General features: G+C 42.2%; 2 protein-coding genes and 1 long non-coding RNA gene across 6 annotated transcripts; 1 reads left to right on the forward strand and 2 right to left on the reverse strand.

Moving 5' to 3' along the window:
• Positions 1–179: 179 nt before the first annotated feature.
• On the reverse strand, positions 180–1981 carry LOC112563475. 4 transcript variants are annotated; one of them, XR_003099063.1, is made up of 4 exons: positions 1842–1981; positions 1215–1367; positions 845–947; positions 180–242 (listed from the first exon to the last, which is right to left on the reverse strand). It is a non-coding gene; the product is annotated as an uncharacterized LOC112563475 (long non-coding RNA). The 4 variants fall into 4 exon arrangements; XR_003099064.1 differs by lacking the exon at positions 1842–1981 and adding an exon at positions 1803–1840; XR_003099065.1 differs by lacking the exon at positions 1842–1981 and adding an exon at positions 1756–1770.
• A 3379-nt stretch (positions 1982–5360) lies between these two features.
• LOC112564042 (solute carrier family 23 member 1-like) lies at positions 5361–23768 on the forward strand. The gene is given in 30 exon segments (XM_025238608.1): positions 5361–5515; positions 6025–6171; positions 6556–6623; positions 6836–7017; positions 7271–7402; positions 8049–8205; positions 8805–8954; positions 9326–9429; positions 9712–9841; positions 10939–11082; positions 11332–11427; positions 11747–11959; positions 16690–16829; positions 16831–16869; positions 17716–17873; positions 18137–18291; positions 18727–18779; positions 19105–19286; positions 19728–19762; positions 19765–19859; positions 20170–20249; positions 20251–20324; positions 20713–20862; positions 21474–21577; positions 21832–21961; positions 22304–22339; positions 22342–22403; positions 22405–22447; positions 22815–22910; positions 23250–23768. Coding segments are annotated over 27 exon segments (3027 nt in total). The 5' UTR covers positions 5361–5515; positions 6025–6171; positions 6556–6623; positions 6836–6999; the 3' UTR covers positions 23501–23768.
• Positions 23769–23772: 4 nt separating this feature from the next.
• Positions 23773–26322, reverse strand: LOC112563473 (16 kDa calcium-binding protein-like). Its single transcript, XM_025237352.1, has 3 exons — positions 26057–26322; positions 25607–25701; positions 23773–25056 (listed from the first exon to the last, which is right to left on the reverse strand). Exons 1-3 carry the CDS (start codon positions 26210–26212, stop codon positions 24861–24863), a joined length of 447 nt encoding a protein of 148 aa, XP_025093137.1. The 5' UTR covers positions 26213–26322; the 3' UTR covers positions 23773–24860.
• Positions 26323–26419: the final 97 nt, after the last annotated feature.

Here is a 26419-nt window from a genome sequence, read left to right on the forward strand (position 1 = left end):
TTGCATGTTAATGTAAATATGAATAGAGGAGGATGCAAGCTTTAGACAGAAAACAGTGCGATGAATTCTTCGAAACTAATCATTCCGTCTCCATTTTGGTCGATCTGGTCCATCAGCCGCACGGCCTTGGAATGGGAGAAGTCACTGGCGAGCACGCCAGCTCTCTGTAAGCCACTCACGAGCTCAAGTAGCCATCCCCATTGACATCCATCTCCTCAAATGCACGCCGTAGTTCTGCTTGCCTGCCATCACACAGAATGAACAGTGTAACTGTCAGTCACTGCTCGGTCTGCCGCCAGTCACTGAGCTACACCTCCCCTAGTGTTGTGACACACTGACTAGCTGGCGGCAGCCATGCATGTTACTAAGAATAGTTCAGGACAGGAGAGTTTGTACTGAAGATCCTTATGAGTTTACAAAAAACAGCTTGTTTTATGTATACTATTACGGAACATTGTGAGTTGTACTTGGCAGTAATACCTTCTTTATCCTGTATTTTTTCAGTTCTGGTTTTCCATTACTAATTTTAAAAAAAACAAACACGGATTTTCTAGTGAAAAACTGTTCAAGTGATGTCCATAACTTACTGAAGTTAGGGCATTTCATTTCTACAATTTCAAAATCATACAAAATACCATCAGGGCTTGTAGAAAGCCAAGGGCATACTTCACTCACTATCATTGCTGTGGGGAAATAGGGAATTACACTAAAACTACCCAGTCATTAGAGAAAAAACTTCACCCTTTGAGACTAGTGATTTATATGCTAGAGAAACAAAACTTTAGAGAATGAATGTTTAAAGAAACATCACCACCAACAACAAAACATTGCAGTTGATACATACGTGCTGAGAGCTGGTTCACTTTCTTGGGCCTGAGTGAATACCTCTAAGAATTCATCGAGAGTGACCTTCCATCCATATTTGCATCCACAGCTCTGAACAGACCCTAAAAACAAAACAATTAAAAAGGATGAATAAGATCAGAATTCGGAACTTCTGGACAGAAAAATGAAAAAAAAAAAACAGAAAAAGATGCATAGATGTGTACGCACTCGCGGATACTGGGTGTAATTGGCTAAGCAGCCGACACAATCATCCATTTAAAATATCAAACTTTTACAGATGAGGGATAACATGGATGCAAGTATTCACGGGTGTTAAGTGAGAAGAGAAAGGGACTCATGTGAAAACATGTGCTGCGGTAAATACTCACCTCCTCCTGCACAGCAGTCAGTTTGAAGCCAAGTCTGCGGAAGCAAGTTCCAAACTCCTGTCGGTCAAGGTATCCATTTCCGTCCGCATCTAGTTCTATGAAGATCTGGCTAATAACCTTCCGATCTTGTAAACTCAAGGACTGCATGATGACCTGTAAAGAAGAGTCCAATAAAGTTCAGTGTTGTCCTCTTCTCTGCGCTCTCAGCATGTGGAATCTGATTACAGGACTAGCTGCCTTGCCGTGATATACCCGTAGTCATTGGCGTGGAACTCCAATCCAGCCCCTCTCTTTTCTACTCACACCCCACTTACACACCAATACGTCCCCAAGACGCATTTTCACCCGTAAATATATTTATCTTATCTAAAAGGAAGTTCTGCAAGCACTTGACGCAGGAATCAAACGTATTTCTGAGAAATCGCACATAACTTGTAACATGATCATTGTCATTGAACTTCGAAAAACTCTCAACCATCTGCAATCTACACAAAGGCTGTTGATAATCAGTTAGAAATTCATTAATATACGCGACACTGACTTCAAATCATCTTTGTTAAAAGCTCAACATCAAGTACGTTTGCCTACAAAAAAGAATTATGTCGTTCATCAGAAAAACAACCTCACCTGCGAACGCTGTAGGTTTACTGGGGTAGGTACCCTCCCGAACCAGGATCTTGGTGTAGGTTACATAGCGGGAAAACCCACATGATATGTAAGATCTATATTTGCAGCTACACAGTCCACAGTGACAAAACTTTTTGTTGTGTGAGATCATGTTTCTGAAATTTTCGAAACCGATGTAGTAAGCTGGTATTTTTAAAATGAGAGGTGGTTGTTGCTATAATCTTAGCTCCTTTCAATTTATTTTCTATCTGGGGTGTCAGTTTGTAAACAAGTAAAAAAAAAAAAAAAAAAAACCCAGAAAACTTGTTAACCATGCCCAGTAAACTTCAAGAGCTAGTGGCAACACCCTCAGACGAAGAATTTGTCTAACAAACACTCTACGGAAAACGTTTGCTGTAGCTTAAAAGCCTTATTAACTCCAATGATAAAATAGCTCTGAGAATGTTCCGGTCCACTAGTCACATGGGCAGTGACTACATTTTTTCCCCCGCTCACCTCTGTCCCCCCCCCCCTTCACCTACTTTACACTAGCGCAAAGCCTAGCATTGTTGTCTACCTGTCGAGCTGCCAGGCTAACACACACACATTTTCCAGAAGACCAGAACCGTGCATGTAAAGGAGAAAAATATAAATATAACTCATTATGTCTGCAACTTTCACCCTCGAAACCTGTTACCCACATTGCTATAGCAGTTGCAGCAAATGGATACCTCAGCTAAGTACTGCATTTTGATTGCACACCACAAGAGGACAATCACACAACGGTCTGTGAATGCCGGGCCCCATGTAGGAGAAATGTGATGGAGTGTGGGCTTGTGCCTTGCATTTCCTTTCACCAGAACAACAGACGGTCACAGGAGGAGCTCTCTTCCGTTCCATATCCAGCACCTAACCACCATTGAATCTTTTACATGTCCACTAAAACTACGCATCTTCTCGGAGCATTAGTCCTAACAACAATCCACACAATGTCAGTCGTTTTCGACCTCCAAAATTTTCCGTTCACTGCTACTTCCTGACTTTTCTTCCTCTGCAGAATCTCGATACCCTCATTTCTTCTTACCCGATTCCTCTTTGCATTTTAAATATTTATCTCTTATCAGTCATAAATACTATTGTTTATCCTTCCGTCGTTCCAATGTTGTCCCTGTCTCGTTTTTGTCTCGTGAGTATGCGCTATACAAATCTTTATTATTAATAATCGTATATAATGTCAAATATAAGTGCTTGGTAAAGGTAATTTCGGGCTTAGCATCTAATGTAAATATTGACAAGAATCATAAACGATAAAGACACGACAACGGAGACGGAAGGCGTTTATCGTGTGAAGGACGAAGTATAGGACATGGCTTCTTCTCAAGAAATGAAACAAACATCTAAACAACAAATAGAACTGATTCCAAAGGTTTACAGATAGCTAAGCAATAACCTGACACGTCAGCAAAAATACGAAGAGAGAAAAACATGGCTTGTCTGCTTGTGTACTTTAACAGAAATCTGGGGAAAATGTCGTAGTTCTAGGAAACAAGACAGTCAACACATTTCATTGGTTTGCTCTTGACCAATCAGAATCCAGAATTACAACTTGTGGAGGCACCAGCTTCCTGCATGTCATTTTGGGTAATATTTCCACAGAGGAACTTCAGAGACTAAAAGGTTAGTTACTGGTTCTTTTCTTCACGATTCTAGGCGACACGTTTTAAAAAGATCTTTCTTCGCTCTTTCCGTGCTTGCACGCACCCTTCACCCTTACATCAACCGGCCATCCGACCAACATCTTACTACTTCTGACCCAATAATTGCAAAAAATGCACCCCGCTGTAACTTTCAACGGTAATTTTCTGCTATTATGTGCTTCATAATAGGGATGTGTGCGTCAGCGTAGGTTTCCCGAAAGGGTAAGGTCGTTGCAAGCTATGCTTTAAAAAAAAGCTATTCTGGCTGATTTTGCGAGGTATCCCATAAAGCTCAGCTCCCCAGCCCTATCCCCTTCGAAGCATTTAAGCAATGCGTTGATGCCATTTGAAATTAAAAAAAAAGTTTTAATCACAACTAGTTTTGTCTAGCAGAAGTTATTTGTTTCTGCCAATGTTAGTCTATGGTGCACTAACTGTTAGGTTATACGAAGGAGGAAACAGGTTTTTAAAAAATTCTTGAAGAAACCTGAAAAACTTGGACAAATGCCAGATTGTCTACATGCGAGAAATGTCCTCAGCAAGATACACCGACCCGAATGCATTGCTCTTGCATGCTCGGTCTATTTTCAGACATCGCAATGGTGTGTGTGTACAAGGGTGTAGTGTGGAATCGCGCTGATGACGAGAACCAGGTCATCGTGTCCTCCGCCACTTTAAGAAAGTGCGGTGACGACGCTGCTACACGTGTTTAGTTTTATCTAAATTTATTCCTTATTACTCCTCGAGGAACAGAAGGCCACTAAAACACCTCTCCCGCGGATCCCAGTTCTGGGAAGCCCCTTTCAGTTGGGGCCATGTGGTTCCGGCAAAAAAACTTGTACTGAGCTTGCATTAAAAACATTGCACCCTTCTAGTTATGAAAAACATTTTTCCTTTGTAAAAATAAGAACAGCTGCACTACACAGTAATAACTTCTGAAACCTGAGCAGCCTCATTCCGATCCTGAGATAAGACTCAAATATTTTCACCGTGCACTGGAGGAGGTCAAAAGAGTGATATCATTTTAGGATATTACGACAATTAACATTTGTTTTCAGTCTTCTCATTGGTTGTAGCTCCGAGAATGTAAGAGCATTTATGCATCACATCGAGGTCACAAATCTGATCTCTGTTCGGGGATGACATAAAGCAGCTATATTATTCTTATCATTATGTCAGTGAGAGAAATGTTTTGTATTGGTTTGTGAACAGCTGCCTGACGAACAGGAGCTTGCTCAACGTTGAATCTGAAGAATCATTCCTTAAAAAGGGCCGAGGAGGACCTACTCGTTCTGTCGATAGTTTTCAACCGTATCTTTGCTGTATTGTGGGTATCGGTCATAAACAGAATTATTTTTTTGCTGTTGTCGAATCGTTTATCAACACTTCCTTTTAATCCTTCCGAGGTACAGGCGACTTGTCAACAAATTGTCCGCAAGAATGCCACCTGTGCCAGACACAGACCAAGAATCCCAAGAAGCACCTCACGCAACTGAGCAAGACCCTATGGTAGAAGCAGATGATGATGATTCTGGAGTTCTTTACACCGTAGAAGAAGCACCAAGCTGGGTGTTGTGTGTACTTCTAGGATTTCAGGCAAGTGAGGTTGCTTCCTGTTGTTGTTTAGTATCCTCTTTTTCTAATGTCGTCAACAGTAATCAGGTCTGAATTTTAAAATAATTTTACAAGAAGAAATCGAACTTCATAGTCTGCTATGTAACACTTATTTGACACGGATGTCTTAAAAAAAACAACCCGCTAGTTTAATAGTAAACTAGTTTCTGTTTTACGTGCTTGCACAGAATCAAACTTTTTAAAATTCAGTCGTCTTTGTCCACAGCATTGTCTAACTTCGTTCGGCGCCATGGTGTCTGTGGCACTAATCCTTCAAAAGCCTTTGTGCATGAGCGCTGACCCTGTGGGGGTCAGCCAGATTCAGTGCACCATCTTCATGGTTGGAGGCATCGCTACCTTACTGCAGTCTACATTCGGCATTAGGTTTGTGCCACTTTTGGGATCATCACAGTTAAGATCATTTGCTGAAAGATTGATGTATGTGCAAACCTCGTTGAGCCTACTCAAAGAAAAAAATCAGTTGTGTCCGTTAACCTGCTTTAGAGGCATAATTCTCGACACTTGCAATTTCAAGATTTTGTTATCTTCTTGGAAGTTTCAACTTGCGGACAAGTAGCACAACAACCGCTTATCAGGAAAGGTCGGAGGTCAGGAGTAAGAGGGTTAGAATGCGTGTCGTAGCTTGTTATTTTGCTATTGGACAGAGGGATGGGTAGTAAACGATTGCCTATTACCTCTCCAGTGCGAACTATAAGATAATAAATTCATAGGTCATAGGGACACACTTTCTGTATGTAACACATGTTCATATCGGGTGATTTTTCTGTATGTTCCTGTTTCCTCTCGTTTATCGTCCCTCCCCCCACCACCACCAGATAGAAGAACTCGCTAGCGAAATTAACCAAATTATCAATTTTTTGCCTTTTGTACAGACTACCTATTCTTCAGGGCTCTACCTTTGGTTTTGTGGCGCCAGCACTGTCTATCCTCGACCTGCCACAATGGAAATGTCCATCTACAGTTCACGACAGACAGAGCGCGTTCGGAACTGATTTCAACCAAATCGGAGATATCCTTGGGTGAGCGGGCGATCGCAGATACCAATTGCTTCTGTTAAAAAATATTACTATTATTATTGTTACTCATACCTTCTCCAGAATCGTAGCAACATGGAACTAAATCCCTAAACAGGCATTGGACGAAAGACAGATTTGCAAATGTAGGCTATATGTCAAGATGGTGTGATTAGTGGAGTCCACGCTTCTTCACGCCCAACCTTAGTTTCGAGGTGGCTTTATTTTATAAACATTTAGTTTAGTTCCCTTCTCAACAGATACTTTCAATGCGTTTACGTATAGTACAGTACCTAGTAAATTCTTTACATTGTTCAAAAAAGGTCAGTTGTGTGATAAAGCTTACTAAGTAGAACAAATAAATACTATGAACATGTTACAATTATCCAGATGGTACAAACGGGACGTCTACTTTGCCAGAAGACCCCAGTGAAGTGTGGCAGAAAAGGGTGAGAGAGGTAGGAAATGCTGAGTTTTTCATCAAATAGACATTTTGAGTATGCGCATGGCTAGATGTATGCATACTGTGAATATTGTATTCTTTCTGTCTGTGTGTATGTATTTGTCTGTGTGTGAGTTATCGTCTCTTCACATCGACCCTCATTTGCATTCCCACAGCAGTCTCCGCACGCGCTTCATTCATTCATGCCTCCATCTCCTTCTGCCGCAGATCCAGGGCGCCGTCATGGTGGCCTCGTTGTTCCAGGTTGTGCTGGGCTTCAGCGGCATCATGACTATTTTCCTGCGGCTGATCAGTCCCCTGGTCGTGATCCCCACCATCACCCTAGTGGGGCTCCCCCTTTTCGAAGCTGCGGTGGGGAAGTCGTCCAAGCAATGGTGGATTGCCCTCTTGTGAGCATGATGTCGATCTTTTTGACTATGAGTGCTTTGATGAAATGATAGAAGAACAAAGCAGGAAAAACATGAAATGGGGTAGGGAGATGAGATGGAAAAGAGGTAAACATTGAGGCAAACTGATTACGTAAAAAAATTGGTATCTCAGCTTTAGAGGAATTATAAACAAAAGACAGACAGACATATAAGAAAGTAAATAACTAAAATCAAGAAGGTTACAATTAATTTTATTTTTGTTTAGGCGCATTAGGACTCTGGTCCTAATCGTGCTTTTCTCTCAGAGTCTCCATCGGATCTCCATTCCTGCCTTGTGGCCAAGATACTCCCGTGGAAAGGGTTGCAGGGCAAACGGATCAACATCCGCATCTTCGGACTGTTTCCAGTAGGTCTCCTACCCGCTAGTTCACCCATGTAATTATAGAAGAGGGCTACTCCAATTCGCTGTGTGACCACAGCAGTTAGTGACGCCATTGCTACAGACATTATTACAGTCACTGTAGAGGTGTGGTCCATGTTTGATCGTCTGATCCAGGTGTACCTGGTAGATGAATATTTTCCATTTCATTGGCTAGACGTGTATCACACAACCTGGCCAAGAACGGATTTCATATAAAGTTACATAACAAGGTGGAGCAGAAACCTTCTTTATGTCGCTTCCTCGCCTCTCGCCAAACTTTGCATTGACGAATGGTGGCGAGATAACGAGTTAAACTGTTTCTGTGTATTAGGTACAATATCATTAATCCTGCAATGATTTGACTACTTTCAAAATTTTCTCAGAAACTCCTTTGAATTGAGCAAAATGAATGTCTGCAATCTGTAGACAGACTTTCACAAATGACTTCGATTTTTGTTGAATGTCTAAGTTTGGAATACAACATTATCTTGCGTGATTTTCTAGTTTGTTGGTTTTATTTTAATGTTGCAGTACTGTTGAAGCGTAGAAATGGAAGGTAAAGAAAGTCTATTGCTTAAAGTACAAGAATAACCTTATACTAACCGTTCCTTTCCGCTGATGAATGACAAAGGTGTTGCTGGGAATGGGAGTCACCTGGCTGCTGTGCTGGGTCCTGACTATCACGGATGCCCTGCCTCGCGAGGAGAACAGATGGGGGCACGATGCCCGGACTGATGCCAAGGCCTCTGTCCTTATAGAGGCCCAGTGGATCCGAGTTCCCTATCCAGGTCAGTAAACACGGGCGTTCAGTGCTGAGGTGTCTCAAGCCCTGGAACATATCAACTTAACTGTGAACACAGGACACTGGGTACAGGGCAGTATAAAGGTCTCTTTGTTTTACCCGAGAGTTCAGCCAATCAAATAGCTGCAATATATATTGGCAGATGAAGGGTACTTATAGTAAGTTTGAACCGGGTCTTCCTAGTTGAATGCATGGAGCTTTGTTCCTGTTAAACCTGGCTTAGACTAGGAAGGATTGGTGTTTTACGACACAATTAAGAATGTGCTCTTTTCCAAATGTAAAACGCTCCTCTGAAAATTATGGGAACTGGAACGAATCAAAAGGAAACGACCTTGTGAGTTGTAGTCTCTTAAGGGGACTATTGTGAGAAGCATGGCAAGGTCAGTATGGTTAAGCTGAACATTTTAATCATAACATTTTAATTTTAATCGAGCTGCAACAGAATTGCCCTCTGGGACAAATAAAGTCTTACCTTATATACATGCATTTAATGGCAAGCCATGGCAAAATAGCAAAGATGATAATAATGTAGATGATACGTCTGTCGAGTCTTCTGAAAACAGATGATGATGATGATGATGACAGGTCAGTGGGGCCTTCCGACTGTTAGCACTGGCGCTGTATTCGGGATGCTGGCCGGAGTGCTGTCCTCCATGATCGAGTCTGTCGGTGACTACTACGCATGCGCACGTCTCTCCAACGCTCCTCCCCCTCCCCCTCACGCCATCAACAGAGGTCAGTGGCGACCTTTAGTTTGACTCGATCTGTTTGCTCCTACCCTGACCCCTCTACAGAAATCAGAATCAGTTTGTGCCTCCTTTACCTCTTACCTCCATCATACTTAAGCCTGTGAAGCGTCAGCATCTCTTTTGCATCCTCCTCCTCTTCCTCCTCCTCATCCATCATCATCCATCAATCATCATATCATCATCGTCGTCGCAATAACGGTCTTCGCTCAGAAGACTCCATTAAAGATATCTCGCAATCACACACACACAACACACACCTTTCTAAATTTAGTCAAGAACTGGAAAGAAGTGAGGAGTATTTAGCAGGTGGCTCTGTCCGAGTGCCACAAGAGACTGTATTTGAGAGCTGTGTGACAGGTCTCGGTGTGGAGGGAATAGCCTGTGTGCTGGCCGGCGCCTTTGGCTCTGCAAACGGCACAACATCGTTCAGCGAAAATATTGCCGCCATTGGAATCACAAAGGTATTGCCACGGCCAGGTGTGTCCAGTAAAAATAATAACCTGCAAATGAATATTTCGACACCAAAGATCAATATGATATTTTTTCTATCAAGTTTCCCCCCCCCTCTCTCTCTCTCTCACGCCATGGGGATTTAATCGTTATGCGACTTGAAATACAATCTGCTAAAATGAACTGAATTAGTAGCAGACGCCGACAAGTACTGCGATCTAAAGGTCAGTGACCTCTATGACCACGTGATCTGGATGCTTGCGCTTGTTCTTAACGAATACTGATTGTTGCAGGTGGCGAGTCGTCGTGTGATACAAACTGCGGGTCTACTACTGATCATCATGGGCTGCACGGGAAAAGTCGGCGCCTTCTTTGTCTCCTTGCCAGATCCTGTAGTGGGGGGCATGTTCCTCTGCATGTTCAGTGAGTGAACAACAAAACTCTCAGTGAACAGTCTTGTTGTCTGACCGTTTAGTGACTTCCTCTGTAATCTTGCTGTTGCCGGCATGAGTCTTTGCATGTTTCGATAGATGGTCCTCTGCATGTTGGATGACAGGAAAAACACTTGATCATGCAGCAAATAATTTGGCAATCTGCATGTTGGGTGACATATGATATGGAGCTGCCAAGATGGTGCCCAGCATGTTCAGTAACAAGAACAGGATTTCGCATTGGCGAAGAAGTTCTAGTGCACATTGAAAGAAAAGAACATAATCTGAAAGTAGGTATGAGGATCCCTTGCATGCTTAATCAAAACAAACAAACAATACTCCACGAAACTGTACTTATGGCATGCTCTGTTATGCTCTCTCTCCTTCCTGCCTTTAGCAGTCTTGTTTTATTTTCTACTCCCCTGTTCCCTGGTTGTTTCTTGAACTCTAGTATTGCTCATATTTTATACTAGTTTTTTATATTTTGATCATGAAGAATTTTCTGGTCAGTAGACTCTACAAAAAAGGTCAAAGTTTGCTTTAGAATATTATTAGCATCGAACTGAGTGCAGAGTCTTTTGTTCAGTAGAAAACCAACTAGAAACAGGTATTCGCCTTCCTTGTCATCGTTTGTATTTGAGGCTGCTTATTCCCACCATGCAAAAGGTTTGCTTGGTTCCAGCATTGCTTGCTAGATGGCAGCACTGCAGCTTTGCATGTTGTAACACTGACATCACACAGCCATTGCTTAAATCACTGTTACTAGATGGCATTCATGTTTACTTCTTTAAAATAACATGTTTCACCTTTACCTGTAGACTACATGAATGTATGTCAAGAATGAAAGGTGATTTTTGAATGAGATGTAATGATATATAGGTTTTGTGATGACCTGCATATCGCGTGCATGCAGATGAAACTGAGAGATGTTTGTGTATAGAACACGGCGAGAGAGAGAGAAGAGAGCGTGTGTGTATCATTCATATTTGTGTGTCTCTTTGTTGATGTTCTTTCTGGCATGTGTGAAGTGTTGCCTAGTTTTCGTTGCTGTCTCTGTGTCCACTAACCTCAGGTGTGACATGTCTGCAGGTATGATCACCTCGGTGGGTCTGTCCAACATTCAGTATGTCAACATGAGGAAGACCAGAAACCTTTGCGTTCTAGGCCTGTCGCTCTTCCTGGGGCTGTGGATTCCAAAATGGGTTTCCGCCAACACCGAGCACATCACTACAGGTGAGAACACTGTGAAAGACGATGTGTAGTAGTTAAATTGACACAAGACGAGATAGAAAAAGCGTTGCAGTGGGATGAAGATAGTATTGAGAGATACTGGAAGACAGAAAGACACACAGAAGAACTTAAAAGTTTTACTAACAAATGTCAAGGGGGAAGGGATAAGAGTTATAATGTGTAAATGTTTTTGTTAGCAGCGACATCTCTTCCATGATCCATCAGTTTATTTGTGTTGTTATTTTTTCACAGGCAGCGAAGTCGGCAACCAGATCGTTTCGGTGCTCTTGTCTACAAACATGTTTGTTGGAGGCTTTATTGGTTTCGTTCTTGACAACCTCCTACCTGGTAAGAAGCTGCTTTAGGGGAGGACTGAGGTAGAGTGCAACAAACTGTAGTCATTGTACATCTGTACAGCCTTTCTGTCAGCGGGCGTGCGCAGAGTATGCGTGTGTGGGAGTGCGCGCCGATGATCACAAAGAATAATAAGATAAGCTATTGAGGTGTATACTTGCTTGCAAATTCTGAGTTTGGGCATCCAGTTCCAGATGCCTTACGACTCTTAGCTGTCCCTTTTTTTTTACAAGTATCCACAAAAAATATTTAAAAAGAAGACCAGAGGAACGATACATATTGGCTGTTTTAAAATATATATTTACCTTGGCAGGCACCCCCAAGGACCGTGGCATCACTCTCTGGCGTCAGGAGACCACGTGCCCGACACAGAGAGCCTCCAGAGTGAGCAGCAGTGAACTGTATCGGGTTCCTTTCTTCTCTTCCTTGATTGACCGCTTTCCGTTTTGGGGTAAACTGCCCTTCTGTCCCCCCGCCTCCGCCACCACATCTTCACCCGGCAGCGCAGACCACGACGCACAAGTGTGAGGGAACAGTCGACGAATTTCTCAAAAAAAAAAAATCCAAACTTACTTTTAAAGAATGTCAGTTTGATCTTGCTCTTACTCGTCTTTCCGATGCTGCAGCCCTATAAACCTGTGTTTGTTTTTTTTTCTGAATACATTACATACTCGACTGTCTGTGCTCTCATCTAAAGTTTAAAACATTTGAACCTCTTGTGTTCTCTTGTGGGCTCCGACATTTAGAAGTCCGCATCATTCTCACTTCATCCGTCTATGCTGGTGGGGGTGAGGTGTACAATGAGGACTGGCTGTCCTGGGTTCCAATCTCCTCTCGGGCACTTTTTTTTTGTCTTTGCATGTGGCACCTGGTTACAGGGTTTACTTCTTTTCTACGATATAGCCTTAATTGCTGGCTCGGAGTAAAACACCGACATCCCCCATTCCTTCCGTGTCTTCGTTCCCAAAGGTCACGACAGATTTGAAGACACATTTCTTTTGTCAATGTCTCTGTGACTTGTATTTTTCGTGTTCTCGTTATCCTGCATGCTTTATCCTATTGGGATTTTAATGATATTATTTGTTCCTATAACCCATCTACTAAGCCACTGAGCTTGGAATTTCCTGAGGATCATCATCATCATCGTCATGTTGAAAAAAATGTTTGTAGTGAAATAGATGCACTGAAGTACATATTATAATTATATATGTAATCTATTTTCACCCTCAAATGTACTTGGAGTTGCGTTGCAAGATACAGAATATCTAGCTTTCAAGCTAAGGAGATATGTGAAAGTTAGAAAAGTCGAGCCTTGACATTATTTGCATTGCGAACCCTGCTAATAGATTCTTCTAGTTCTATCTACCTTGTAACATTTTTATCTTACAACGAATAAAAAGATCTAACAGAAGGTGTTGTTTACATCTTACATAGACTGGATGGTCGACTGATTCAGGTGAGATAGTACATTATAGCAAACGGACATCGAGGGATGGGTAGATGACGATGATGATCAAATTATCAATGACTTTAAAAACTAAAGGTGTCCTCGTAACGGACGTGCAAAGGAAGAGTTGTACTGGCTGATCACGTGTGCCACATTAATTCACGCAAGGGACAGTTTACAACAAACTTTAGTTAATGTTTCTGTCATAGTGACTTAAAATGGTCTGACCCATGAGGCAGTCCAACAGTTAGCAGAAAAAACATTTTGACTGCTGAGATGATGATGATCGATAACAACTTAGGAGGGAGGATGATGATGGATTAATGCTTAATTATTATTACTACTAAAAAACTCATTTAATATACTCACCTGATCTGAAATGCAAGCTGTCCATCGTAACTGCCGAATGTTGTCTAAAACTAGTTTACCCAGAGGTGCAATAAGTTGCCCTTTGACCCACACCTGTCGCTGGAGGGAGGACACGGGCAGATGCGGCAGTTGACAGACCAGCCACTCTTGTCTATTTTAGGCGATAGTCAGAGGTCCTGTATGCTTCGTTGTTGGTTTGTACACTGCCATTCAAGGTAACACACTCAGACTTCGGTATGTCTGTGGTAACACAACCAGACTCTGAGGCGTAAGTGGGCGGCCATCTTTATGCAGAGAAGGGACACAACTCACAGTCAACTAATATAATGCAACACTTCACAGGATTATAAATTGTAATGCGAAAAGAATGAGACGTCTATGTCGACCGCTTCCCTTCTCGGTTGATGCAAAAAAATGGCGGCAGGTCAAAAATGTGGGGCAGTCTCGTACCTTTGAAGTTATGCCCTTCTCACACGGTCCGACAATGTCTAGTAAATAATCGAAGGTTCGTTTGTTGCTTTCGCGGGAAAGTGCTTCCACCTTGTAGCGATTTGTGGGAGGAGACTGGAGTTCCCAGAAAAAAAACCCTGGCGACCAGCTCGGCGAACAGGTGTTGTATACCGAATGTCCCTAGACAAGATCTGAACCCAGGGTCTCTCTCTGCAGAGACGACAAGCGAGTGATTTAGCCATTACACTACCAGGCATCCGGTAAACAAGAAATAGAATTTGTAAAGCACATTTGGATGGGCGAGGAATTGGTGTTTTACGCCGTGTCAGCAACTAAGGCTATATTACGGCAAGCAGCCAGCCCTGTAAACAGATGCCACGTACAGAGAAAGAACAGCATGCCCGAGACGAGAAATGAACTCAGGGCAGCCAACCTTCACTGTATTGGTGACAGGCGCTAACCGTTGCGCCACCGGACCGCTCAAGCACATTTCGATGCGAGCTCAATTAGTGAATCCGGCTTAAGATACACTCGTCGTGTTGTATGTGTGCAGCAGTCTGAACTATTTGTATAAGCTGGCTCACATAGGAAAAGGTCATAACCCTTGAACTTTTAGTGTGACACAGAAAGAAGCTAAAGAAGAGTAAATCAGAATCCAGTTTCTTTTCACGTCTCCCCTCTTTTTTCAAATTTTTTTTCTAGTACAGGAATTATTCATGAATTATAACCGTTTAAAAGGACATGCATAGTGCACAGAATCAAATTAATAAATTATGTATCATCAGTATTCATCACAGTTTTTTTTGTTGCATTTTTATTTTACCCACGTAAAGTGTTTATTCCGGAAATGTTTTTTACGACCAAAGAAATGTTACTGGCAAAATATTCATGCATTTACAAGCAAGTTTTTCCTTGTTCTGAATAGGAGACAGAATTAGTGAGGACATCCCAGCTTCTAATACTTGTGCTTGTACTAATAGTTCAGTGTATGGCTTTCACAATAGCTCACAAAGGTCTAAATTATTGCTTATCCCGCTATGATACCTTTGTAAGTTATATATATACCTCACAATCTATAAAAAATATGAACATTAAAAATCTTGTTTTTCTATTAGCATACATAAGTATACTGTTTTGGTAGCAGGATTATTAAGCTTAACATTTGTCAGTATATATGTCTTCTTGCACTCCAAATAAAATCCGTTTTTCTGAAAATTTTTAATTTCTTAATGATGCACACTTACTGATTACTCACTACCTAGGAAGTGTTACTTATCCATTATCTTTATTCTGCTAACGAATCACAAATGAAGTGGATGCCTGTGATAGCGGCTGGCGAGGTGCGAAGACAAACAACTTTCATATTTAGGTCAGCGAGTGCGATGACCCAGACAGCTGCCGTGTGGCTGTCCACCAGTTTAATTCAGTGAACGAGGGAACTTGAAATGTAGGTGTCCTGGTGGTTAACATAGTTAACACAGGTTTTCTGACTGAGGAGGTGCTTTAAAAAACAGGGTTAAGGTTAAGAAAAAGGGGGAAAAGATAATTTGTGTTATCTTTCAAGAAACAGGATCTGGCGACCTGCTCAAGTGTTTACGACAGACTTTCACCTGTAGGTATGCGACACTTACACCTGGCTTGGCACGTTTACAGGTAGGTGAGTTTCGAGTGTTCTTGAATCGTTATTACCGTCGTCGTGAGTTTCATAGCATTTATACCACAAACAATCAAGGGGGAATCCAGAGCGAAACACAACGGAATGAGAAGAAAAATGTAGAACATAAACAGAGGTTTTGGAAAAAAATGATAATACCTACAAAAGAACTAAATAACTGACATACCAGTATTATTATGGGTGCAGTAACAATGGCTTCCAGGACATACAGCATTAGCCGCGTTATGACGGTTTCCAGGTTCAAATAAAGTACAGAACAATGACAGCAATGAATAGTGAAAGCAGACCATATTAATTTATCAATATTATTTAGATAAAAATGAGTCGAAGTGCATTATTCCAAGCTTAGTGTATTATTTTGCATAGAAGGTTAGAAATGTGAAAAGGGATTGTTTGCGATGTGAATTACGATGACTCCAATAAGTTTTCATAACATAGCCAAACAGTTTCACCCACCTAGGCAATCCTAATCTCACTGAAAGGTTGCCAAACGACCACGTGTCTTGATAAGCCTTGCCCTGGGGCCAGTTCCATGAACACCACATGCATTATCAGCTGACGATCGTAGGGTCGACAAACGGTGACAGCTGATCAGTTGTCTCGAGTATTCATGGAGCCGAGCCTAGGTGGGGGCGTCAAAGGTTGTGGATGATACTTCCTATGTTCACCGACGACTCGTGTGATGAAATGACCCGAGCTTAAACTAACTGCAACTAGCGTGGGGCATCGAGTGTCTGAGGATGTCATGCTACTGACCCCAGACGACCGCTCTGCCCCCTCTCATCAGTCAGCGAGGGGGTTGGCTTGACCCCAGAACGAGGTGCACACACTTGACAATCTTCACCTCACTGAAGTCAAAGCTGCACCTCCCTCTCACACTCCTCCCACACCACACACACACGGGAGGAGGCAGTGATTGACAGGGAAGCGCCTTGCTGACATTTTTTATTGTTTATTAACTTTCCCACACGGCGATAAGCAGAGGAAGAAAACAGGTAGGAAGAGGTTTTGACATCCAGCATGGTCTAATATATCAAAGTGAGCTCCCATGTTTTATAGTTCTACACTGAACTTGTCATTAACATTTTCTAACAAAATATGTTTAAGGCACACGTATCGTAGTAAAACATCTGACAATATTTATTTTCAAGGTCTCCTTTACCATGCTAGTCATTTGTCACTCAGAACCAATTATGACATTAAAGAGCGTGAATGTCGACATTATAATAATTTCTAAATTTAAAAGTAAATAAAACCTGTTGCTTTTTCTTGTGGCAAGTAAAAGAATGTTATCTTATTCATGTTAAATATTCAGATCTTACGGGAATGGAATCGAAGGATTCCATCAAGACTGATGAGGACACCGAGTCTGGCAAGGAAGTGGCATTCACCTCCCAGTCGGAGTTGGTGAAGTCCAGTGGCAATGACACGTTCGTCATCTACACAGTGGAGGACAACACCGCCATGGCCCCTGTGCATTTTTCTTGGGTTTCAGGCAAGTATTTCACTTGCTTCCTCCCTTCTCTGGAATAAAGAGTGCTTATGAAGTGCTCATGCTTATCTTTGAAGTAGACGAGAAAGTATTTTCTTTGGTTGATGGTAGCAACATGTTGATGTTAGAGTACATGATATAATAACAGATCGCTAAGACAATTTATTCCATCACTGGTACAAGGATTTTGTCTTGGTATGAGTGTTAGGGATACATCGTACACGTACACCTACACATGACACATTTTATACACATACAAGCGCACACACACACAGACACACAGACTGGATCGGAGAGGGTCAAGTCTTTTTTAAAAGAACTCGTATCAGCAAAGTCATGATCCGCGCGACGTAAACAAACATGTCAACAGTTGCATCCTGGAGGGTGGAATTTTTCCGTGTCATTGTATCACCTTACTATTATATCGTCTTACACACCACAGTATAATTTACATGCTAACAGATTGAACAGGTGAGTAAAACCTACTTGATAGCACAGTGAAATAAGAAAACAGAAATACTTATTTACCGCCAAGAACATAAACATCAGCACTTTTATATCAGCCAACCGACAGGAATGTAAACACGACAGTTATATGAGCCAGAAGCTCGCGGTCACACTACCCCCTCCCCCCACAAATAATTCTTAACCCTCCTAAAAAAGACAAATATTGTATCATGTTGATAATATCACCTCAGAATTATGACAGAATAGCGGCATATTCAGTGTGACCAGGACATTTCAGGACAAGGCAGGCTGTCAGTATGTTAGCACAGATAAGAGCCACGTGTGTAGTGTTTTCAATGCTGTCGGCCACTCCCACCTGACACCACATACCTGTGTCCCCAGCACTGTCTAACAGCCTTCGGAGCCATCATCTCGGTGCCGCTGCTGCTGCAGGACCCGCTGTGTATGAGAGGAGACCCGGTGGCTGTCAGCTACATCGAGGGTACCATCTTCGTGGTATCGGGTATAGCTACCCTCTTACAAACCACCTTCGGGATCCGGTCAGTAGGAAACAATCCATGAGAATGAATAATTAAACTCATTGACCTGATCTAGTAAAATAAAATGTGTGAATATTCCCTTACTGATCGTAAGCACGAGTAAGAGATAGACTTGAAACCCCTTAATTTTTAGCTAGGTTTTTTTTTTTATCCTCCATCGCATACAGTCTCACAAAATGCTTAGCAAGAGTGACCACAGTAAGTCAGGTGTGTCCAGCAGCCGACGAAGAATACACTTTTTTTCTTTTTTTTCCTTTTATCAGACTGCCCATCCTACAGGGTTCAACGTTTAGTTTTCTGGTGCCAACATTTGCCATTCTGTCCCTTCCACGATGGAAATGCCCAGCATCAAACACCACCATTTCTGAACTCAGTGACAATATCACTGTCACCATGACAACGCCGAACACTTCCCTCGGTGAGTGAGCAAGTAAACTATTGATAATTTTCTATCGGAACTGACATTTTGATAGAAACATACCATACACATGACAAAAGTGTAATTTTTAGTTTATGATTTAAAACATACAAAACGATGAGAATAGACGAAGTCCTCTATTCTGAGCGAATACGTCACTTCCGTTAGATGCCATCGAACATTGACATCTTCATCTGCACACAGAATTTATTGGTGACACTCCTCAGAAGCAGCATCTTGTCCCACCTGTTCCACCACTGAGTGTAGAAGACCGAATACATTTATGTTTGAATGATGCTTAATGATGTTAGGTATCTGTTACACAACTGACATTATTGTCAGAACTTTGGTGGTGGGTCTTTATGAGTTATAAATTCGTAAAGTTCTTGTCAGCTGCGTCATTGTCTTACCTTTCGTTGTTGACACACGCCAAAGGTTCTTCTACACCTGAAGATTTCCAGGAAGTGTGGCAATCAAGACTAAGAGAGGTGAGAAAGTCTGATCAGATTTTTTTTTTTCGTTGTTTTTTTTTCTGTTCTCATGAAAAGTGCCTGTCTTTCCGAGGACTCTCCACCCAGTATTTTGTGAGTATGTGTGCTTGTCTAAGCTTGTATGCATAATAATGGATATTCATATGTGAATGTGCTTGTGTATGCATGTATGAATAGCTATTGTGTGCTTGTTTATACATTATACACTACTAGGTATGCATGTATGTATGGCTAATGAACACTTCGTCTTGACTTGATTAAATAAAGTGTGACAGCGTTCGTTTCTCTTTCCATGACCCATGATCTTTGCTGGACATTGCAGATCCAGGGCGCCATCATGGTGGCCTCGTTGTTCCAGGTGGCAATAGGGTTCAGCGGCATCATGACCTTTGTCCTCCGCCTGGTCAGCCCACTGGTCGTGACCCCAACTATTACCCTCGTGGGGCTCTCCCTCTTCGATGTCGCGGCAGACAAAGCATCTAAGCAGTGGTGGATCGCTCTCTTGTGAGTGAGGAAAAAAAGGAGAAATAAATTTAAATGTACCATTCAGAGCGCGCATCACAGATTGCAATATCGTGAACTGTCTTTTAATCACATCTCAAGCTAATTACAGATGCAAAGACTAATATAGAACCCCACTACTACATGGAATTTATTATCATTGCTATTTATTTTACGTTCATTTCACCAGTTTAATGTGCTCGAGAAATAATGTTCATAGTCAAGTTCTGAGTATAACACTTTCCTCTCTTTTAATCAGTGCATTAATAGCTTCATGTCATGCTTTTTTACACTTTAAATGAACTTTACTAACATTACTGACTGAAAAAATAGCCTCCAAGCTAAAAACTGCAGCTGGATGAACAAGAAGGCAATCAAGTTGTTATTTTTAATTTTCGCTCGGGCTTCTTATGAAGTAGGTTTTCTTGAAATTCTGGTTGTCAGGACCATGGCCCTCATCGTAATCTTCTCTCAGTGCCTCTATCGCTTATCTATCCTGCCTTTTGCCCCACCTTCGTCCGAGGAAAGGGCTGCACTGCCCAGCGCATCAACCTTCACATCTTTGAACTTTTTCCCGTGAGTCTCGTGTCGTCTCTTCATACTTTTTTGTTAGCGAAATATTAAAAAAATATTTTTAAGACGTAGGCACTATTCTTGCTGTAAACCTTCCATCGTTGTTAAAACATTTGCATAACCAAGTAATCTTACTGCAAAGTTTGCTCAGTTATCTCTCAAGCTTCGTAGCTGACGAAATTCAGAAGAAATGTTTGAAGAAAAGTAGAATGAGTGTGAAGGTGACAGACTGCGTTTGTGAATGAATGGGAATGATTACTAGGTGAGCGTGTGGACATTGTGATCTAGGTATAACTGTTCTTGGTGGTCAAAGGTGCTGATGGCCATGGGGATCAGCTGGTTGCTATGCTACATACTAACAGTGACCGACGTCCTGCCCCGGAAGAGGACAAGTGGGGCACTACGCTCGGACGGACACCAAAGCTTCTGTCCTGGAGAAGGCTCTGTGGATACGAATCCCTTACCCTGGTGAGTTAAGCAGGGGCTGAAGGAGACGACAGTGGTGATGCTATGCGAATAAAACGGAGTGACTAGCATCATGTTATTGCTGCAAGAACATCGATGACCAGTATTATTTAGGACTGTGGAAGTGTTTGTGAGTGGAATCACTGACACAGTCAGGCCACTAAGTTAAGGGCACATATGATCTCTCCACAGGCTGCATCAACATTTCTGCATCTGGGGCTGTATTCATCAACAGAAGGTAAGTCGTTACCTCCTGGACAAAATGAAGAATTCTAGGGAAAAAATTATTGTCTCTGTAGTTAAAAAGCACTGCCTACAGCAGGGGTGGGTGAAGATTTCTTTTTACCTTCTCAAAATTCTAAGCTATGCATGTCTGAATTGTAATTTTTAGGTCAGTGGGGCCTTCCGACTGTTAGCACTGGCGCTGTGTTCGGGATGCTGGCCGGAGTGCTGTCCTCCATGATCGAGTCTGTCGGCGACTACTACGCATGCGCACGCCTGTCCAGCGCTCCTCCTCCTCCCCCTCATGCAATCAACAGAGGTCAGTGAGATCTTGCTGTTATGTACCTGTTACTTTTCCCCTCTGTCCAATTAGCACAGGTCAGCATACTTTTATTTTCACTGCAACACTTCTTCTTCTCGGTTAGTGATCCGTAGTTGCAAGCGTTTGTATGTGTGTGTGTGTGCTGCCTTTAATGTACCGACTGGAAAGCCTAATCATGTGTCTGCAACAAAGACACACACGGATATACATCGAAATTAAAACCAGCATTTTACAGCAGAGCACACATTATGCGAAAAACATTCGTTAAAAATATTTCACTTTTTTCCGACGTCTTCGAGGGGCACCTTCAGATGCTCGCGTTTGCACATTTCACGCAGTTTTCGCTGAAAGGGCACAGGGCACAGTGAAAGAGCAAGTCTGCACTGAAGGGGTACAGGCCAACTGACAGGGTCCTGGTAAATATTGTAGGGAACATATTTTAACAAGAGATGCATGTGTTTGAGCTACAGTCAAACGTACCCATGTGACAATTGTGAAAATCTGATTTCACTCTCCAAGTTGTTAGCTGTGCATGCTCACGATGTAGTTTTATAGTTTCTCAATACAAAAACAGCAACGTCCACTTATCATCATACTGTCAATTATAGGTATCGGAGTGGAGGGAATAGCCTGTGTGCTGGCCGGCGCCTTCGGGTCTGGAAACGGTACAACATCCTTCAGCGAAAATATCGCCGCCATCGGAATCACGAAGGTGTCATGTCCAGGTCCCAGCTACAGCTTACTTGTGCAATTCCAGTTTGTAGTTTAGATAGGAAACTTTAATCAGGCAATCATCCAGAACACAAGAGCACATAAAAACACAGTACGGCTGCAATAACTGTGAGAAATGGAATAAACTTTACTAAATGTGCACTACAAGGTGCGTGCATTGCCGAGGGTTCACACCTTTTGTATGATGAGGGTTGTCATAGGTGCAAGCATTGTGTATGATACGAACTGTTGCAGGTGGCCAGTCGCCGTGTGATACAAACGGCGGGTGTACTGATGGTGATTTTAGGTTGTGTTGGAAAAGTGGGAGCCTTTTTTGTCGCCCTGCCGGACCCTGTCGTAGGCGGCATGTTCCTCTGCATGTTCAGTGAGTGACAGCAGTGGTCTGTGAGCATCTGTACTGCAGGGATGCTGACAGGGTGGGGAGGTGCATCACTGCAGCAATCGCTGACGTGCTGCATGATGAAGCACAGGGAACTGTGGTGATTTGCTAATGTGATTCAATAGTAAAAGTGGGGGAAGCAAAGGTGTGCGAAAATGAACTTAGTAAGGCGCGAGTACCTATTAGGAATCGTCGCACGTTCGTACTTGAATATTTCTCTTGACCTTATACGCATGCGTCCTATCGGAGGTATCTTTGTGTGTGTGTATTTTAATTAGAATTTTTTTGCGCTTGTCCATGGTCACTGATAATCCATTGTGTGTACAGGTATGATAACAGCGGTAGGACTATCCAATGTCCAGTATGTGACTTGAACAAATCCCGTAATCTGTGTGTTCTCGGCATCTCCATCTTCCTGGGACTGACCAATTCCCCGCTGGGTGGGAGAACACAGTGACGCCATTGACACAGGTTAGTCGTCGTTGTGAGGCAAACACAGTTGTATTACTACTTAGCTGTGATTGCCACGTTAACAAATTGCCAAGTATATTCACCTGCTATATAATGTGTATCCTAGAAGGATCTGAACAGGTAATGTTGAGTAGAGTCTTTTCACTCTACTACGCCGTCACTACTTGTATATTTCTCCTGCTGATATTATTGTTGTGTCGATAGACTAAATTGTTGTTTTAGACTAACACACGATAAGAAACTATGTCCAACAAATATGTGAATAACATACGTTCGTTTAAAGCAAGGACATTAACCAAAGAATAAGGACACAAGAGCGGTGAAGTTGTTGACCTCCTGTGCACGTGTGTGTTTAATCTGTCTACAGGAAGTGAGATCGCTGATCAGATCATTTCTGTCCTACTGTCGACCAGTATGTTTGTTGGAGGTTTTGTGGCCTGTGTTATGGACAACCTTCTCCCAGGTTAGATGTGTACAGTTCAGTCCACCAGACAGCATGTGCATACAACACGCACGTACGGACCGATGCACACACGCACGCGCGCACGTACACAAACACGGTTTTGCTTAGATTCATGGATATTTATAAGCTTTCTTTCGAGGTTAAAGACCTAGAGGGGTGCCAATGGTTTCCCAAGGATTAGGTAAATCTCAGTGAATATCCACTTTCTAATTTCAAAATACACGCATGAAAACATCCCCAAATGGCAGCAGAAAGAAGTCAGGGTTGTACATTGTGGTCAAGACCTCAACCAGAGGAAGAGCCGGGACTGTTATTGCAGGCCATGTCTATGTTTCACAGGAACCCTTGAAGAGCGCGGCATCACCCGTTGGCGCCAAGAGGCAGAATCTTCAGGTAGTAAGCCAGGTAATGTCAGTGCAGACGTGGTGTACAGGGTCCCTCTCTTCTCACCTTGCATCGACCGCGCACCAGCTTGCGGCAAGCTTCCCTTCTGTCCGTCCGCCAAAGTCACAGCACATTCTACTCTTTCGTCTGGAGGACAGGATGTGACAATCATGGCAGATGACTGTCCGCATGACACTAGATTTTAGAAAAAGTGTCTTCCGTTTCGAGACTGTTGATCTTTTCGCGCAAGTGTAAGTTAAAAAAAAATGCGCCACATTACCATAGGTAGTTCTTAATCATGCTGACATCTTGAACCATCATGATTTTCTAATCAGAGAGAGTCGTGGTTCAATTCAAACATAAGTAATCAGTATTCTTGAGGTTTCATTTATCCGCATCATATCTAAATTGGACACATGGTGTATTCATTGTTTTGTCCTAATCTTTCATTGTAATAAAATTAGATGAAATCACTCCAAATTGTGCAATTTTTATTATAGGGAAAATGAAACATGTAATAAACAGGTAACTGTTAAATATAAAATGCATTCATTTGTATAGAATACTACTTTGATATATGTGGAAATCTTGGCACATGCTTCAAAGTTGTGCCAAAGGCGACTTGACCTCCTGTTGATCTTTGTGGAATGAGTGGGCAAGTCGAAGTCTTTCTCATTTCAGTTCACGGGGTTCTTGCGAGGGACATATCATTGTGTAGCTAATTGTCAAGTGCGGTAGATGAACACATCACAAAATTGTAAGCATGTGTTAAGATTTCAAAGTATAGAAGTTTATCCATTATACAAATCAATGCAAGTCATGTTTAACTGCACAGATATGAACACATTTGGTTGGTTGCTTGACTTTTACGACGTGCCAGCGACTAAGGCTAAATCACTATAAATAAGGAATATGTAGACAGAGACAAACCTACAAATTCAATAAGACCGAACTACTACCACAGTTTTTGAGTGAGTGATGAAGGAAGTGAAGAAGTAAAGGATGGAGGAGCGTAAATCAATATCCAGAGTGTCTGAGTCGAGTGATGTTGGGTTAAATAGTGCGTCCCCTTCTCGATCATCAGTCATTATGTCATCAATGAAACACAAATACAGAACTTCTTATGATTATTCCTTTTCACCCCCAGTGGAGTATAGGGCCGCAACTACACCCTCCAATGGACCCAGTTCTGTGAGTAACTTCCCAGTTGGTACTATGTCATGCCAGCTGCATCCCCCTCCTGTGGACCGATCTCCTCCATGTCTGCCTGGATCTCCCTGTATCCGTAGACTAGTTTTTGTTTTTAATAAACAAGTTGCAAGAAACTATCGCCACATAAATTGGCGCAAGTAGGTTCAGTCTCTGCTTAATTCTTCAATGTAGATTTTTCAAAAATTTCCAAAGACAGAGAATAAGACGGAGCTTGAAATATAGTGAGCGACAGAAGGTTGTTTACTGTAATTATATGGATAGAAGCCGTTTCACGGTGTCATAAAAAGACTTGCTACACGTGACTACAGAACAGGTCGGGCTGCGAAGGACAGGGTAGACACCGACAGCTGTCTTCTAGAACAAGTCCACGAATTCTCTGGGGCTGAGTTTGCCGTCGCCATCCTTGTCCAGCTTGAGAAAAATGCTGTGGACGTCCCCAGGCGTGACCTCTGTGCCGGTCTCCTTTAGGAACAGGAACAGTTCCTCCTCTGTGATCTTGCCGTCAAGGTTCATGTCGATTTTTTGAAACGATCGTCTGATGGCAGACAGTCTGAAATGATGCAGCAGAATATCTAAATTAAATGTTCATACTCCTCTCTCTCTTTGAGTGAGTGAAAAAGAGAGAATGTGTGTGATACTCTCTCTTTACATATATATAGTGTGTGTGCGCGCGCACGGGGGTGGGGGGGGGATATGATTTGCAAAGATTAAGAGGAGAAAAAACAAGAACTAAAGAACGAAGAAAAGAAAATTAGAGAGCAAAAGTTAATCCAATGAAAGAGAGAGAGACTTTGCAATACACAGACAAAGAGCAGACAGTCTGCTTATTTACCAGTTAACATCAGACTCTAAACATTGTGAACCTCCCTCACGGAACTAACGCGCAGTACTTCTTGATGTACATTGTTGATATTCATATACTAAAAATTGCTGTGTGTTGATGATCGTTATTTCTTTCATGTCAAGAGAAAATTCATGATGTTCAGAACAAGAATTCCCTTTAAAGTCAATGAGAACGAGATTATAATTATATAACTAAATATAACGCTGTTAAAACGTTTATTAAATATTTTGGACTACAAAAGGAACAAGAATCACACCTGACAATCTCTGGGGGCATATTCTTGCAGATGTTGAAAAATTCATCAAGAGTCACCTTCCCGTCCTCATTTATGTCCATTTGGTTGAAAATGAGCTGAAAGAATGCATCTCATAAAATATACTTGGCACAAACGCTTATCTTAAGAAAGAAGATTTATAAATCCCATCAATAACTAATTATATATATAGAGAGCATCACACACACACATTCTCTCTCATTTTCGCTCACTCAGAGAGAGAGAGAGAGGAGTGTAATACATATATCTTGAATTTATTAAAAACACTTTCCGTTGTTATGCTGTTAGGGAAAGCGTTTTTCTAACTCAAAGTATGACAGCCGATTAAAAACTTCGTAATGTTTTTCGCACATATGAAACATATGTCTGAAAAATGAGAGGCTTAGCTTTATATCTGGCAGAAGAAGGTGACAGACCCATGGTCCGACTCACCTCAATGGCGGCCGTGTCCCGCTCTGTCAGTCCCATCACCTTCAGGCAGAATGGGCTGAGCATTTCAGCTCTTGTTAGGTAGCCGTTACCATCGATGTCCATCTGCAAAAAGATGTCGCTGTAGAGGCGCCGTTCTTCTAAGGACAGGTGAGACATCTCTCAGTCTGCAAGTCTGGCGTGACAATAGCTGTGGAGACAATTACCACAAGAAATTCTGGACACTTTTCACTCTGTAACAGTTCTCCACGCGCTGATTATACTGCACAGGGACTAGAGATGAGACAGAAAGACAACCTGCGTCTCACTGCCTGGTCCTGGTTCTGGTCCTGAGAGGAAGGAACCTCGGTCAGCAGGATCATAAAG

This window comes from Pomacea canaliculata, linkage group LG5 (assembly GCF_003073045.1).
Source record: "Pomacea canaliculata isolate SZHN2017 linkage group LG5, ASM307304v1, whole genome shotgun sequence".
NCBI classification, from domain to species: domain Eukaryota; kingdom Metazoa; phylum Mollusca; class Gastropoda; order Architaenioglossa; family Ampullariidae; genus Pomacea; species Pomacea canaliculata.